Consider the following 17,006-nt stretch of genomic DNA (forward strand, 5'->3'; position numbering starts at 1 on the left):
CTTTTTCCCAGCTTACCCTTCCCCCTCCCGTGTCCTCAAGTCCATTCTCTACTAGGTCTGCGTCTTTATTCCCATCCTGCCCCTTGGTTCTTCATAACCATTTTTTTTTAAGATTCCATATATATGTGTTAGCATACGGTATTTGTTTTTCTCTTTCTGACTTACTTCACTCTGTATGACAGACTCTAGGTCCATCCACCTCACTACAAATAACTCAATTTCGTTTCTTTTTATGGCTAAGTAATATTCCATTGTATATATGTGCCACATCTTCTTTATCCATTCATCTGTCGATGGACACTTAGGTTGCTTCCATGTCCTGGCTACTGTAAATAGAGCTGCCATGAACATTGTGGTACATGACTCTTTTTGAATTATGGTTTTCTCAGGGCATATGCCCAGTGGTGGGATTGCTGGGTTGTATGGCAATTCTATTTTTAGTTTTTTAAGGAACCTCCATACTGTTCTCCATAGTGGCTGTATCAATTTACATTCCCACCAACAGTGCAAGAGGGTTCCCTTTTCTCCACACCTTCTCCAGCATTTATTGTCTGTAGATTGTTTGATGATGGCCATTCTGACTGGTGTAAGGTGATACCTCACTGTAGTTTTGATTTGCATTTCTCTAATGATTAGTGATGTTGAGCATCCTTTCATGTGTTTGTTGGCAATGTGTATATCTTCTTCAGAGAAATGTCTATTTAGGTCTTTTGCCCATTTTTGGATTGGGTTGTTTTTTTGATATTGAGCGCATGAGCTGCTTGTAAATTTTGGAGATTAATCCTTTGTCCCTTGCTTCGTTTGTAAATATTTTCTCCCATTCTGAGGGTTGTCTTTTTGTCTTGTTTATGGTTTCCTTTGCTGTGCAAAAGCTTTTAAGTTTCATTAGGTCCCATTTGTCTATTTTTGTTTTTATTTCCATTTCTCTAGAAGGTGGGTCAAAAAGGTAGATCACACTTCTAATACACTTGTTAGAGTAACCTACCAATTCATACTATTTTTCAGGTTTAATGCAAACTCCTTGGCAGCAAATCTCTCCTTTGTACTTTCCTTATTACCCACTACTATGAAATGCCCCAACAGACCATGTAAGCACTGTTATTGCCTAACCAACTCCAAATGGTACTTTCTTTCACCTAACTCGTATCAGTTACATCAACGGACCTCTTCCCACTATTCCCCAGGCTAAAGAATCCCATTCCTAAAAGCCTGAAACAATTAATTCCTTCTGGTCCATTTAAATCTAGTCTATTTTAATTACTTCCCTTTTGATTCCTAGAACTTGCTTTCTTGTTCACTTTTCTTAAAAAAAAAAAAAAAAAAAAAGACTTTTTCTGTAAAGGGTCACAGTAAATATTTTAGACTTTGTGGACTAACTTCTCAATTCTGCTGTTGTAAGCAAAAGGGTGTGGCTGTGTTCTAGCAAAACTTTATTTATAAAACCACGCAGTAGCTATAGTTTCTGACTCCTGATCTACACTCTTCCAACATATACGTCACTCAACCCAGTGTAACTCAGAAGATGCCAAAAGCTTAGAAAGGAGATAGTTACAGACTAGCTAAAGAAACTAACAGGAACACTGAAAACAGTATACACAAACCCAATAGATAGGAATATTAGCAATAGCTGCTAACACTCACTGAGGTCTTATTATTTGCTAAGCACTGTGCTAAAGTGCTTCACAATGCATTACTTCATTTAAGCCCTTTAAAGGAGGGCTTTAATAATTTAAATAATTCTCCTTTTACAGAAGAGAAAACAGACACAGATAAGATCTCATAGTTTGTAAGTAGCTAAGCCTGACTCAAACACAGGTCTTTCTTTACTGCACGGCCCATGTTCCTAATCATCAGACTATGCTATCTGTCTATACTGTCATTAAAAAAAAAAAAATCCTTTCATTTTTAAAATAGATTTCATTTATTTATTATTTATTTATGGCTGTGTTGGGTCTTCATTGCTGGGCTTTCTCTAGCTGCGGCAAGCAGGGGCTGCTCTTCGTTGCGGTGCGTGGGCTTCTCATTGCGGTGGCTTCTCTCATCGCAGAGCACAGGCTCTAGGTGCGCGGGCTTCAGTATTTGTGGCTTGTGGGCTCTAGAGCGCAGCCTCAGTAGTTGTGGGGCACGGGATTAGTTGCTCCGCAGCAACTAATCTGTGGGATTAGTTGTGGGATCTTCCTGGACCAGGGCTCGAACCCATGTCCCCTGCGTTGGCAGGCAGATCCTTAACCACTGCGCCACCAGGGAAGCCCCCCATTTTTAGTTTTTTTTAATCCAAACTGCTAAGGCAGTAATTCTAAATAAAAACAGACTGTCACTGTTTTAACAGTCTCTTCTATTTCATTGAGTTTACTGCACAAACCTTGGCTCACATCCTTGAATGGAAGAGCCTAGGTGACCTTGCCTTAGATGACACACTGTTCTGTTTAATAATACACACTAAGGATCATAAAGGATCCTATGCTTAAATGAGACAAGTTTGGATGTGCTGCCTGAAAAGCTCATGAATAGGAGGTAAGCAGCCTTTGGCAACCAAGGAAGTCCCCCAAAACTTTTCATCTTTTTGAGCAAAGAACTGTTCCAGGTGCCTTTTACAGTCTTCCAGGGAACTAAAATTTTTTCCATTAAGATAATTTTGTAGGGACTTCCCTGGTGGCGCAGTGGTTAAGAATCCATCTGCCAATGCAGGGGACACAGGTTCGAGCCCTAGTCTGGGAAGATCTCACATGCCGCGGAGCAACTAAGCCCATGCACCACAAGTACTGAGCCTGCACTCTTGAGCCCGCGAGCCACAACTACTAAGCCTGCGTGCCACAACTACTGAAGCCTGCATGCCTAGAGCCCGTGCTCCGCAACAAGAGAAGCCACCGCAATGAGAAGCCTGTGCACCACAATGAAGAGTAGCCCCTGCTCGCCGCAACTAGAGAAAGCCCGCGCAGCAACGAAGACCTAACGCAGCCAAAAATCAATCAATCAATAAATTTTTTTTTAAATGAATTTTGTAAAGACCGAAATAAATGGAAATCCGAAGGTGCAATGTCTGATAAATACAGTGGATGAATCCGAACTTCCCAGCCAAGCTGTAACAGTTTTTGCCTGGTCATCAGAGAAACATGTGGTCTTGCATTATCCTGATGGAAGATTATGCGTTTTCTGTTGACTAATTCTAGACACTTTTTGTCGAGTGCTGCTTGCAGTTTGTCTAACTGGGAGCAGTACTTGTTGGAATTAATCGCTGGGTTTTCCGGAAGGAGCTCATAATAGAGGACTCCCTTCCAAACCCACCATATACACACCATCACCTTCTCTGGATGAAGACCAGCCTTTGGTGTGGTCGGTGGTGGTTCCTTTCACTTGCCCCACGATCTCTTCTGTTCCACATTCTTGTAGAGTATCCACTTTTCATTGCCCATCACAATTTGTTTTAAAAATGGAACATTTTCATTACGTTTAAGTAGAGAATTGCACGTAGAAATACGGTCAAGAAGGGTTTTTTTCACTTAACTTACGTGGAACCCAAACACCAAAGCAATTAACATAACCAAGCTGGTGCAAATGACTTTCAACGCTTGATTTGGATATTGAGTATGTTGGCTATCTCCTGCGTGGTATAACATTGATTGTTCTCAATTAATATCTCGATTTGATAGCTATCCACTTCAACTGGTCTATCCGATCGTGGAGCATCGTCCAGCGAGAAGTCTCCAGTATGAAACTTTGCAAACCATTTTTGACACATTCGATCAGTCACAGCACCTTCTCCATACACTGCACAAATCTATTTTTGCATTTCAGTTGCATTTTTACCTTTCTTGAAATAATAAAGCATAATATACTGAAAATGTTGCTTTTTTCTTCCATTTTCAATATTAAAATGGCTACACAAAAATTCACCAATTTTGATGTCTTTTTTAAATGCATGTTGATATGACAGCTGTCACATACAAGCTAATAAAACTGTTTTGAATGAAGCTGAAGACAACTAAGTGCTACTAGAGCCATCTTACAGAAAAAACCGAATGAACCTTTTGGCCAACCCAATAGTATAAGAGGATAACATCAACTCAAAAAGGTAATTATTACGTCCAAGAATTAGGGAATCACACAACTTGGAATGAATCTTTATCTAGCCTTTAGGTTTAAGCTAGGCTGGTCTCTGTTGCTGTTTTGTCTTTAGTATTCAACTGAAAGGGAAAAAAAATCTCCCTTAATCAAAATGGACGTTTGGAAGAGTGAGCTCCAGCTACTTGTGGTGGGGAAATAACTGGGGGCAGCCTAGGGAATAAGCAGGCCAGCCACTCTTCTAAGTCCCAACCAGCAACCCTTAAAGAAAGTACAACCTCACATGTACCTCCTCACACTTGCATCAACACTCACATAGCAAAGAGAAAAATATACACAGTATATTCAAAGATTGTTGCTTGTGAAAACATGGCAAGAACACAAATTCATGAGCTATAACGCAAAGAATCAAAAAGACTCAATTAAAGAACTTCCTCTAGACTGCAACATGACGAACCTTATTATAGGATAAACTAGTTCAAAAGTTCTCTCTTACTCTAAACTCTCCCTACCCACTTACTGCACATCAGCATCATTACTCCAAATAGACAGGAGCAAAAATAAACATACATAAAATGACTGTAACAATATGACCTTCTTTTATTCACTAACACACTTTATTTTACATTTCCACTTAACACAAGAACTGTTTCATATATACCTTAACACACCTAAGAAGCACATAAAGAGAAATTAAGAAACTAGGAAAAAAGGCACCATGGTAAATTAGTGGTAAATTGAAATACAATTTCTAAATGAGCTCTTAATGACCAATTAAAGATACAATCACTCCAACTGAATCCCAAAATTGTAACACTTGCAATGTCTGGAAGCTTAGATCTTTCATTTTTCCTTGCTTTCACATGCTGTTTGACCTTCCCTTTAAACAATCCTAACTCTGCAGCAGATGGCAGGGGGAGACTACTGCATTTTTATAATACATGAAATAAAACAAAAACAAGAAATAAAGAGAAAAGAGGGGGAGGACACAAAGGAATAGCTAATAGATAGTATTTGCCCTATTACCTGGCCTTTTGCTTCTCCTTAAGAGCACCTCCCCCAGGTCTTCCCTGGTGGCGCAGTGGTGAAGAATCCACCTGCCAATGCAGGGGACACAGGTTCGATCCCTGGTCTGGGAAGATCCTACATGCCGCGAAGCAACTAAGCCCGTGCACCACAACTACTGAGCCTGCGCTCTAGAGCCTGTGAGCCACAACTACTGAAGTCCACGCGCCTAGAGCCTGTGCTCCGCAACTAGAGAAGCCACTGCAATGAGAAGCCCATGCACCGCAACAAAGAGTAGCCCCCACTTGCTGCAACCAGAGAAAGCCCATGCGCAGCAATGAAGACCCAACACAGCCAAAAATAAATAAATTTCTAAAAGGGAAAAAAAAAAGAGCACCTCCCCCCTCACCCCGTACCCTTGGCAATCCTGAATGATTAGAAACAGTCTGGAAAAAAAGAAAAAAGTATCTAACAAATTATAGCTGTTAAATTCAGGAGGCATTTCTCTTTCAGTCACCCCTCTTCCTCAAGCACAAACACCTCCGAATTGGGGCAGGAAGAAGAGACTCAGAACAAACTGCTTCACCTCCCAGAAGAGTTATTACTACACTTCACTAGGAACAAGGTCACTACCACCTGGACAGAGAAACCCTGTCTCATTTTGCCACAACAGAAATATGTGGTTTTTTGTTTTGTTTTTTTTAAATAAAGACAGGAAGGAAAAAAGTGTGTGTATGTATATACATCAAAAGGGTATTTTTCTTGCTCTAAGCCTTCCCCTGTTCCTTGTCCATCAGCACAAGTAAGCAGAGATGACGCAGACTTCCTTATATAATAGCCTGTGATTTCCTAGACTGCAGGCTTTTCCCTTTGTGTTCTGTATACACTTACACATGCGAGTGCGCGCACATTCTCATTGCTTTGCAGCCCCTGGCACGATGCCAGCACTCAGTCAGCTGGTTGACTCCATTCACAGAGCAGCATCGGAGCTGACACGGGAAGGGGGGGTGGGTAGTGAGGATAAGGGGGAGCTAGAACCATCACTGCTACAGACAAAAGAAATTTAAAAAAAGAAAAAGAAGACCTTAGCATAACATTCCGCTCACAGCTTCAGCTTGAAGAAAACTAGAATCCAGAGACCATTATAGCAAAAGGATGAAGTAGACGGGTTGAGGATACAAACCAAAAGGAGCTTTGTATGAGAAACAATTATCCTGCAACAAATTTTTAAAAGCAACAGTACTTATTACTTCAATCCCATCAGAAACCTCAGCGTATCACCTTCTACACATAATGAGGAAAAGGCTGTGAAGAACTGAGTTTCTGCTTTTAGAAAAAGAAAAAAAGGGCGGCAGGAGGGGGGTGGGCAAGACAGTTAAACATACTTACAGGTATACATTTTTCTGCTCCCTCCTTTAGCTGCCAGGAAAGCTGGAGACAAGAAAGGGGAGGAAACAGAAAAAGGAGGAAAAAAAGGAATAAGAGATGGGTTTAGGTTTGTTTGTTTGTTTTGTTTTGTTTTTTGGGGGGGTTCCCTTTCTCTCTTCTATTGTAAGAGAAGCTCTTTCTATTGCACAAGGGAGGCCCCATACATGCCAGCCCCCCTGGGAGACCTGCACAAACCCGGTCTCCAAGCGGGCACTGCCCTGCCAATCACATGGCGTACTGTTATATTAAACAAAAGAAACAGGGGGATGCTTACTTTTACCCATGATGCCTAGCGGGGGCAGGAGCGGGGTGGGGGGGGATAAAAACCAGTTGTAGCCGGTTTATAACCTCAGGACATGGAATTATCTCTTAATTTTTAAAAGTCATTTGTGGTACAAAAGTCAGTCTCCCCACCCTAACTATCACCCCCATTATTCTGGCCTAGTGCCAAACTTTGCCTTCATTCATGAGAGCTAGTTTCCTCTCAAATCATGATGCTTTAACTGTTTAGTTTCCAAAGCCAACATCCAAGACAGGAAATCACAGCATCAATACCAAACCCCAAATTACCAAAAAACAAAGACATATTGCCAACCAAGCTCCTTTTCTTTATCCCTTATTGCTAGTGCTAGGGAACAGACACTGATAAAACACTAGATAAATTCACTAAAGATTTTTTTCCTGAAGCTGTCTCACAGGTAGATAGCTCATTTAGCCCTATCAATTCACACCACTCAGAGCAGTTGAATCCACATCTAACAAAAATCATATAGCAAGATTTCACAGCGAAGTAGTCATAACAGTATACGCAAACTATAAAAATGGCTTAGGCCCTTGGAATGTATATTTTACAACAATTTCCCAAGAGTACTGATTAGGGGTCAGAAAGCGGTGGGTAAGAAATCCAAGCCAACCAAAGAGGAGGTAAGGCAGTGGTAACTGTTTTGGTGATCTACTAGCTGGTGGACCTTTACTCTAGGATCTCTGCAAGAAAATAATTCTTTATGAACAGTAACAGGGAATAATGGGGGCAGGGGAGAGATTTCCTTACTTTTCAACTGATATCTCTTATCAATATATCACCCAAATACCTGCCTCATTTGGGCCTCTGAAACTCAAATCATAACTGTACTTACTCCATCACACTCTCTCACAAGGGACTTCCTTGGTGGTCCAGTGGGTAAGACTCTGTGCTCCCAATGCAGGGGGCCCGGGTTCGATCCCTGATCAGGGAACTAGATCCCACATGCATGCTGCAACTAAGAAGTCCGCATGCCGCAACTAAAAAAAAAAACACAAAAAAACCCGCATGCCGCAACTAAGACAAATAAATAAACATGTTTAAAATGCCTTAAAAAAAAAGAATCTCCTACAAAACTCTTGTTTTGTCCAAATAGTAAAGCTTCTAGAGTCTAGAGAATAGAGAAAAATAATTGACACCCTACCCAAAGATATTAATTTGTAAATAAAAGTTTTCCTGAGCAATCTAATATTAACTTCAATTTTCAGAAAAGGAATACTGAGCTAAATCTGAAATAGGTAGTATTGATCACTGGCACAAGGCATTCAATAATTTACAAACTACAAAGGAAAACCCTACATCTACACCAAGCTAAGCTTCAAGTGGTTGATGCTGTACCATCTCAGTCACAATAAGCTGTACTTAACAGGAGCCCATCAGAGGTCTCCAGATCTAGATACTATCATTTTAGGAGATAAAGGAAAACATGATGTCTGTGATAAATGGGGGAAAGAAAATAATCAATTTTCCTCTTAACACATTTCCACGAGAGACCAACTATGAATTTCAAACTGAAGTTCACTAGTTCCATGTTTAATCAGGGTAGGGAAGACTGTCCAACGTTTAACAATCATTCAGAGGTCATGCCCATTTAAATCCATACATTTAACTGCATTTAAACATTGGTCAGCCCGTGTGTCACAACTAGAGAGCCTGCATGCTGCAATGAAGAGCCCGTATGCTGCAACAAAAGATCCTGCATGCTGCCACAACTAAGACCTGACGCAACCAAATAAATAAATATTAAAATAAATAAATTTTTAAAAAACACTGGTTATCAGTGTTTAAGATAACATAAAAAAGGCTTAAATACAGTTAAGTTGTCAGGAGTGATTACCTTTAGCAAAGAGTTAATTCTCCAACATTATACAGGCTAAGACAGTATACTATGTTTACTACAATGCCTGCCTTTATATTAAACTGATTAGTACTCCAGAGGTACCAGAGATGATCTCAAACCAACAGGTATTTTCCTTCAGGATCCTCAAAAATTAAGAACTATCTGGTAGCCAGTGACCCTGCTCTTTTCAGCTAAATCATCATCATCCAAAACCAAAGGTATTTAATTGTGTAAGCTGAAAACTTTAAATTTAGAAATACTACTTGGTAAATGCTATCCAAGTTGTGATGCTCTGAAGAATATAAAATTCTTTAAGAAAAAGAAAAGTTCTAACATTCACTGAGCATTTAATACGCTAAATATTTATTTAATCCACGCAACAAACCGGAAAAGTGAAGTCCTTTCCCTGTTTTATAGATATGGAAACTAACTTGGTAAAATTAAGAAATTTGAATGAAGTCACTCATTCAGCTAACTCATTCAGTAGATGCTGGCTCTAATGTCCACACTTGGTCACTGCAGCATGATGACTTGAGCATTTCTTGGCCAAAACTCAAGAGCCAAGTTCACTATGCTTGCTGTGCCAATCTCCATTCTATGCCACTAGACTAAAGAAAATATCAGCCAAATACAACTGAAGTAAAAAATACAAACTCTTTGATTTCTACTCCTAGAAGACTTCATCCAGGACTTCTTTTGAAAGGCTAATAAGCATATACAATCTAGATATGTACAAAAGACATCTGATAGATAAACGTCTGGGAAGGTCAAATCATAAAGGGTAATAAAAAACATCATGAGGGAAGAGGTGATTATCTATCTGGACTCAGGAAACAGGATTCAAATTAATTATAACTAAAAGCTGGAAAGTACTCCTAAAAGACAAATATGAACTTGAGAGAATCAAATACTTTTTTAAAAACCTCAGCAATATCAGAAACAAATTTGCAAAAACTATATAGTTGCCCATCTCTGCTGTTTACAAATTTTATAAGTAATTTGCTAAATTTTTTGTGCCAGTTTTGATATATATCCTTCGGCTCAGAGAACAAATTGATCAAAATTAGAACCACTGCTAAGGTTAAAAAATAAGATCTGGGCTTCCCTGGTGGTGCAGTGGTTGAGAATCCGCCTGCCGATGCAGGGGACACGGGTTCGTGCCCCGGTCTGGGAAGATCCCACATGCCGCAGAGCGGCTGGGCCCATGAGCCGTGGCCGCTGAGCCTGCGCGTCCGGAGCCTGTGCTCCGCAACGGGAGAGGCCACAACAGTAAGAGGCCCGCGTACCACACACACACACACACACACACACACACACACACACAACACACACACACACACAAAACATAAATAAATAAAAAATAAAAAATAAATAAGATCTATTTTTTCTTCCCTCCCGGCCCACCATAAAAATCTATTTTTTAAAAAAAGCCAACTTAAAAATTTTAACATACACCTAAGATTATTTTGTATAAAATTCACAAGCTATTTATTGGTGTCAAAATCAAACAAAAAAACAAAAACAAAAAACCCCCAAAACCAAGCTAAAATTAAAAATCCCAAGCTGCATAGCTGTTAGTCTTCTCCTGCAAACTCTTTATAGTTCTGGTTTCAGTGGGTCTAGTCTATTTGGAGAAATCAGCTCATGATTTCGAAATTACTACTATTACAATAACAATCAGATCAAAGAAGAGTAGAACCCCATTCATATGATCAATAAGCTCCCATTTTTTCAATAAGTGTAGATAAGATCAACTAATCAAAATGAGAAGTTAATTCTTAAGGCATGGGAGTTCTTCTCCACATATTTAGAAATAGTACATGCAAACAAGCAGTACTACAAAGAAAACCATTTTGCTGTCCCAAGCTTGATGCACATATTGGGAATTACTTCCAGGATAATGCACTGATTTAGTCTTCAAAAACAGGTGATTTATGCTCATTAGGTAAAACAGAATAATTCATATTTTAATGGGGAAAAAAAATCAGTCTTCAATTACTTCGGAGTTATAAATTAGTGATTGACTGATGATACTGAAGTGTCTACCACTAATTGGGAGGATGTATTTATTAAAAATTTGGTTAAAGCAAATAAAAACTAACTATGCTGATACAGCAGAATATGGACTGGGTCTTACACAGGTACTAAAGAAAATGAGAACAAGACTTCCTGTTCTGAGATAGTATTTAAATTAAGAAGTACTGTTTTTTTTCAAAGTAGTATTCCTCAATGTGTTCAGTCCTGGGTTTATAGGAAATAAAACTGCTGTAGAGGGAACTCACTGGTGGTCCAGTGGTTAAGACTGGGTGCTTTCACTGCCAGGTCCCAGGTTCAATCCCTGCGGGGAACTAAGATCCTGCAAGCCACGTGGTGCAGCCATAAAAAAAAAAAAAATTGTTATAGAGGTGACAAAGATCTCTACTGTTCAAGTATTGCAAATAATAAAAAGTTACTGTTACACCCTACTCTCAATGACTTAATCAGCAAACAGAAGAAGCAAATTACATCAACCATTTCATCTCTCATGAGACATAAAATGTTCCTAAACCAGTCTTTTCTATGAGGGTGGTTTACCCTCCCAAGGGCACTGGGGAATTTCACCGTCTATCCCTAGGAAAAAGAAACATGAAAATCATCTAGAGCATTAAGTTAGTATTTAACACCTACAAAATAATAATTCTCTTCCAAAAGGCAAAGCAACTCCAGCGGGGATCCACAAGGTATCTAACTAGTATAGTCTTAGGGACTTCCCTGATGGCACAGTGGTTAAGAATCCACCTGCCAATGCAGGGGACACAGGTTTGAGCCCTGATCTGGGAAGATCCCATGTGCTGTGGAGCAACTAAGCCCGTGCACCACAACTATTGAGCCTGCGCTCTAGAGTCCGAAAGCCACAACTACTCAGCTTGTGTGCCACAACTACTAAAGCTCACACGCCTAGAGCCCATGCTCTGCAACAGAAGCCACCGCAATGAGAAGCCCGCGTACCGCAACGAAGAGTTGCCCCCACTCACCACAACTAGACAAAGCCCGTGCGCAGCAACAAAGACCCAATGCAGCCATAAATAAACAAATTTTTTAATAAATAAATAAATAAATTGTATAGTCTCAAATCCCTAACTTATTTTCATCCTTCTATCAGCAGCATGCTATTGGTTCCTAGGGACCAGGCCTGAGAACATCTCATTTCTTAATACTTGACTGCTGTTTTCATTCTCTCCTATCTGTACCTTCCCTGTACCTTTATAGGAGTACCAAGTTCTTTTCAGACAACTCACATTTAAATGTTCATACACATCTGACAATAAAAATGCAACTCAAGGGACTTCCCTGGCAGTCCAGTGGTTAAGACTCCACGCTTCCACTGCAGGGGGCATGGGTTCCATCCCTGGTCAGGGAACTAAGATTCCGCATAACACGTGGCACGGTCAAAAAACTAAAATAAACTAACAGACGAACAAAAAACAAAAATTTCAACCCAAACATCCTAAACACCTGTCATCAACTAAGTGCCACAGAGAAAAGTCATGTTTTAGTAGTCAAATTAACATTTTGCCATAAATTTTCTAAGCACATGGATTCTTTTTGACCTGGCTTCTTCCTGTTACTAGGTATCCACCAGGGTCTCTCCCTCTCTAGCTTTCAAAAGGTAGAGCTCCTAGTCTATGAGCAGCTTTGCTTAAAGCTTCAGATATTTTACTCTGCATTAAGCTTCTCATCTTTTGCTTCTGTTGTAAAGACTGCTCTTAGCTTTATCATTAAATCACAAACAATGCCTATAACATATTATATACACACACATGCGCGCGCGTGCACGCACACACACACACACACACACACACACACACACACAGCTACCCTCTATATGCTCATGTTCCACTCAATCTCTGACTTTAAAAGAGCCTCCAGGGACTTCCCTGGTGGTCCAGCGGCTAAGACTGAGCTCCCAACGCAGGGGCCCTGCGTTCAGTCCAGGGTCAGGGAACTAGATCCCTGCATGCTGCAACTAAGAGCCCACATGCCACAACTAAAAGATCCTGCATGCCACAATGAAGATCCCTCGTGCCACAACTAAGACCTGGCGCAGCCAAATAAATAAACATTAAAAAAAAAAAAAAAAAGAGCCTCCAAAAAGGAAGAATCTAAGATGAAATAAATTATCACAGCTACACGACTACCATAAACTTTAAAATTCTATCCTCCACTTTAATAATTACCACACTGAATTCCTCTGCTCAACAGGCTATGCTAGAACTAGATCTAACTATCCATTAATGATCAGAGATGGAGAAATCGCTTTGGAATCTAACCTACTGTCCTGACTGGGCAAGTTAAGAATTCACTTCAATCTGTGACAATCTTGGTACACTTATGAGACAACCAGTTACTAGAATTTCAGGACAACCACCTCATATCACACTAATGAGATAAACGGAGGCCAACATAAAAGGAAAGATTTGGAAAGAGAAAAGTGGTAAATGTCTGATTGTCAAATTCAAATATCTTCAAAAGATGTTCTCTATATTTTCAACATTAAAATTAACAGCCTTGGGGCTTCCCTGGTGGTGCAGTGGTTGAGAATCTGCCTGCCAATGCAGGGGACACGGGTTCAAGCCCTGGTCTGGGAAGATCCCACATGCCGTGGAGCAACTGGGCCCGTGAGCCACAACTACTGAGCCTGCGCGTCTGGAGCCTGTGCTCTGCAACAAGAGAGGCCCCAATAGTGAGAGGCCCACGCAGCGCGATGAAGAGTGGCCCCCGCTCGCTGCAACTAGAGAAAGCCTTCGCACAGAAACGAAGACCCAACACGCCAAAAATAAATAACTAAATAAATAAAGTTATTTAAAAAAAATTAACAACCTCAGTAATAGTGACACTTTGGGCCAGATAATTCTTTGTTCTAGGGTCTGTCCTGTGCACTGTAGGATGCTTACTCTGGCCTCTACATACTAGACACCAGTAGTAGTATCACCACAACCAGTTTTGAGAACCAAAAATGTCCCCATACACAGCCAAATGTCCTGTAGGGGGCAAAATCCTTCCCAGTTAAGAACCATTACATTAGCGAGAACAGCACCAACATGATTTTACTCTCAAAGAGGTCTGTGGCTAGTATTACCAACAACCTCAACCCTGAAGTTTAACACAAATACTACCAGAGGAAGTAAGAAAAGTAAGAATACTGTCAAATACCTTTAGGGGTGGGGAAGGATAATGACTAGGAGGGAGCATGAAAAAGGCTCCTGGGTGGAGGTAATCTTCTGTATCTCCATCTAGGTGGTCACCTTATAAAACATTTTCTGTATTTATACTATACCTCAATTTAAAAAAAAAAGTTTACTTTAAAAAAAAAACAAACAGAGGGACTTCCCTGGTGGCGCAGTGGTTAAGAATACACCTGCCAATGCAGGGGACACAGGTCTGATGCCTGGTCTGGGAAGATCCCACATGCTGAGGAGCAACTAAGCCCGTGCACCACAACTACTGAACCCGCAATCTAGAGCCCATGAGCCACAACTACTGAGCCTGTGCGCTGCAACTACTGAAGCCCACATGCTCTAGAGCCTGCGTGCTGCGACTACTGAAGCCAGCGTGCAACAAAGAATTATCTGGCTCAAAGTGTCACTATTACTGAGGTTGTTAATTTTAATGTTGAAAATATAGAGAACATGTTTTGAACATATTTTAAAGAGCCCATGCTTCATAACGAGAGGCCACCGCAATGAGAAGCCCGTACATCGCAACGAAGAGTTGCCCCCGCTCACCACAACTAGAGAAAGCCTGCACACAGCAACAAAGAACCAACGCAGCCAAAAAATAATAATAAAATAAATAAATTTTTTAAAAACTGATAGGCAAGAAGCCTGACAGTATTTCCTTGCTTCAATGCTGCTAGAAATCAGGTGCAAAAGGTACAGAACCAAGACATCTGAGGAGCAGGGAGATGAGTACCTAAATATTTCTTGATGATGCAATGATTTACTCTTGAATTCAAGAGTTGACAGTATTCATTCAGGTCCTTCATTTAGCCACACAGCTCCAATTACTCATTCTTTTTAACCTACAAAGCTTTCTAAGATTGATAATCACATCTGAGATTAGGGTCATATATATCCTGTTCACTGAGACTTTCATACCTTTGACTTTGGAAGTTAAGAATGGCCCTTCAGGGCTTCCCTGGTGGCGCAGTGGTTGAGAGTCCGCCTGCCGATGCAGGGGACACGGGATTGTGCCCCGCTCACGGAAGATTCCACATGCCGCGGAGCAGCTGGGCCTGTGAGCCATGGCCGCTGAGCCTGTGTGTCCGGAGCCTGTGCTCCGCAACGGGAGAGGCCACAACAGTGAGAGGCCCGCGTACAGCAAAAAAAAAAAAAAAAAGAATGGCCCTTCAAAAACCCCTCTAACAAGAAAATCTCTAAGTAGCATTAGAGGTCTGCATGTGATCAGGTATGAAATATACTGGCTCCTAACACTAAGACAGTTGTTTATCCCCAAGCAAAAAACCCACTCAAACAGGAACTGGATTCTCTACTCCAACAAGTAGGGCAGATAAAGGGGATAATCTGAAACAAAAAGGAAAGTAGGAGGGATCATAAAAACAGCTTGTGAGCCTGTAAGAGTGGACCGGAATACTTTCAGACCAAGAAAGCAATTCCTGGGCTTCCCTGGTGGCGCAGTGGTTGAGAGTCTGCCTGCCGATGCAGGGGATACAGGTTCATGCCCCGGTCCAGGAAGATCCCACATGCTGCAGAGCGGCTGGGCCCGTGAGCCATGGCCACTGAGCCTGCGCTCCGCAATGGGAGAGGCCACAACAGTGAGAGGCCCGTGTGCAGCAAAAAAAAAAAAAGAAAGCAATTGCCAATACTGACTGAAATATTAACTACAGAGAAGTTTAGAAGATCTTCCTATATCCTACTTGTACATCCATAAATTTCTTAGGAAAAAAAATGTCATCAGACTAGATATTTTATGCTTCATTGCTTTTTATATCCAAGGCAACGGTATTAAGATCCCTTTTTGAAGGGTCTTTTAAAAAAGAAAAATTCATTAACCAAACATTACCAGTTGAATAAAAAATACCATAGCTATGGCTTTGAAAACTAAAACAATATTGCTTAAAACACTTTTTATAAGGAAGAAAAGATGAAGAGCACTGACTTTACTTTTCCGTTTCTTCTAATATAATGAGAGCAGAACAGTCTTACGTAACCTAGGGAGAATGTGAACAAGACAGTTACCTCAAATAGGATTACTTGACTTTTGGCGTTGAATGTCTCAGACTACCCAATGGAGTGCAAGGGAAAGATTAATGTTTCTCAGGGAAATAAGTCATGACGTTTTTACAAATAATCAAAATTACATCATGTTGCCCTGAAGCGGAAGTATCTGCATAAGAAAAATTTCTTCTGTAGGGACCTAGCACTATGTCTTTAAAAAACACCAACTAGGGCTCCCCTGGTGGCACAATGGTTGAGAGTCCGCCTGCCGATGCAGGGGACACGGGTTCGTGCCCCAGTCTGGGAAGATCCCACATGCCACGGAGTGGCTGGGCCCGTGAGCCATGGCCGCTGAGCCTGTGCGTCCAGAGCCTGTGCTCCGCAATGGGAGGGGCCACAACAGTGAGAGGACCACGCACCGCAAAAAAAAAAAAAAGTGAAAAAATACACACCAATTATATTACAATGGATTCAAAACACCACTACTGCTATATAGGTTAAGTTCCCAAAACTAAACACTTGGCCAAAGTTTAATACACCTAAAAGTAAAAGGATTACTGAAAGAGATGTCCCTACTTCAATGACTTTATGTTTGCATATTCAAATATTGCATTCCTTTAAAATGCTGCTGCTCTACTGAAAATTGTCGGAAATAATAAACAATAAGCTACCAAAACACCAATCCCAAATCACAAAGCTCTGGTAGGTATTTAAAACTGTCAAATATCCAAGGTTAAATGAGAATCAGGAACTTTAATAATAAGCAAGATAGGGCTTCCCTGGTGGCGCAGTGGTTGAGAATCCGCCTGCCGATGCAGGAGACACGGGTTCGTGCCCTGGTCCGGGAAGATCCCACATGCCGCGGAGCAACTAAGCCCGTGAGCCATGGCCGCTAGGCCTGCGCGTCCGGAGCCTGTGCTCCGCAACGGGAGAGGCCACAACAGTGAGAGGCCCGCATACCGCAAAAAAAAAAAAAAAAAAAGATAATAATAATAAGCAAGATAAGGAGTGATTCAAAGGGGAAAATACATTAGATTTAGAGTTATTCAAGAAGGCGAGACTACTACTGGGCAACCTTTTTTTTTTTAAATTTTAAAATATTTATCTATTTATTTATTTAGGCTGTGCTGGGTCTTAGCTGCAGCATGTGGGG

General features: G+C 40.9%; 1 protein-coding gene across 5 annotated transcripts in view; it reads right to left on the reverse strand.

The window, feature by feature from the left end:
• GATAD2B (GATA zinc finger domain containing 2B) overlaps window positions 1-17,006 on the reverse strand; it is a 78,619-nt gene that overhangs the window by 41,443 nt on the left and 20,170 nt on the right. Inside the window, exons 1-2 of one of the 5 annotated variants that reach the window (XM_059072276.2) lie at window positions 7,632-7,707; window positions 6,457-6,498 (exon numbers count right to left, since the gene is read on the reverse strand). The exons of 2 other annotated variants lie outside the window; for them this stretch is intronic. Coding sequence is in view for 1 of the 3 variants with exons in the window: in XM_067036621.1 (XP_066892722.1) it covers window positions 7,632-7,636 (5 nt within the window). In the remaining 2 variants the exon portion in view is untranslated. Of the gene's footprint in view, window positions 1-6,456; window positions 6,499-7,631; window positions 7,777-17,006 lie in introns of those variants that run through there. 2 more of the 5 variants (XM_067036640.1, XM_067036621.1) reach the window with 2 other exon arrangements.

Source organism: Kogia breviceps, chromosome 1 (assembly GCF_026419965.1).
Source record: "Kogia breviceps isolate mKogBre1 chromosome 1, mKogBre1 haplotype 1, whole genome shotgun sequence".
NCBI classification, from domain to species: domain Eukaryota; kingdom Metazoa; phylum Chordata; class Mammalia; order Artiodactyla; family Physeteridae; genus Kogia; species Kogia breviceps.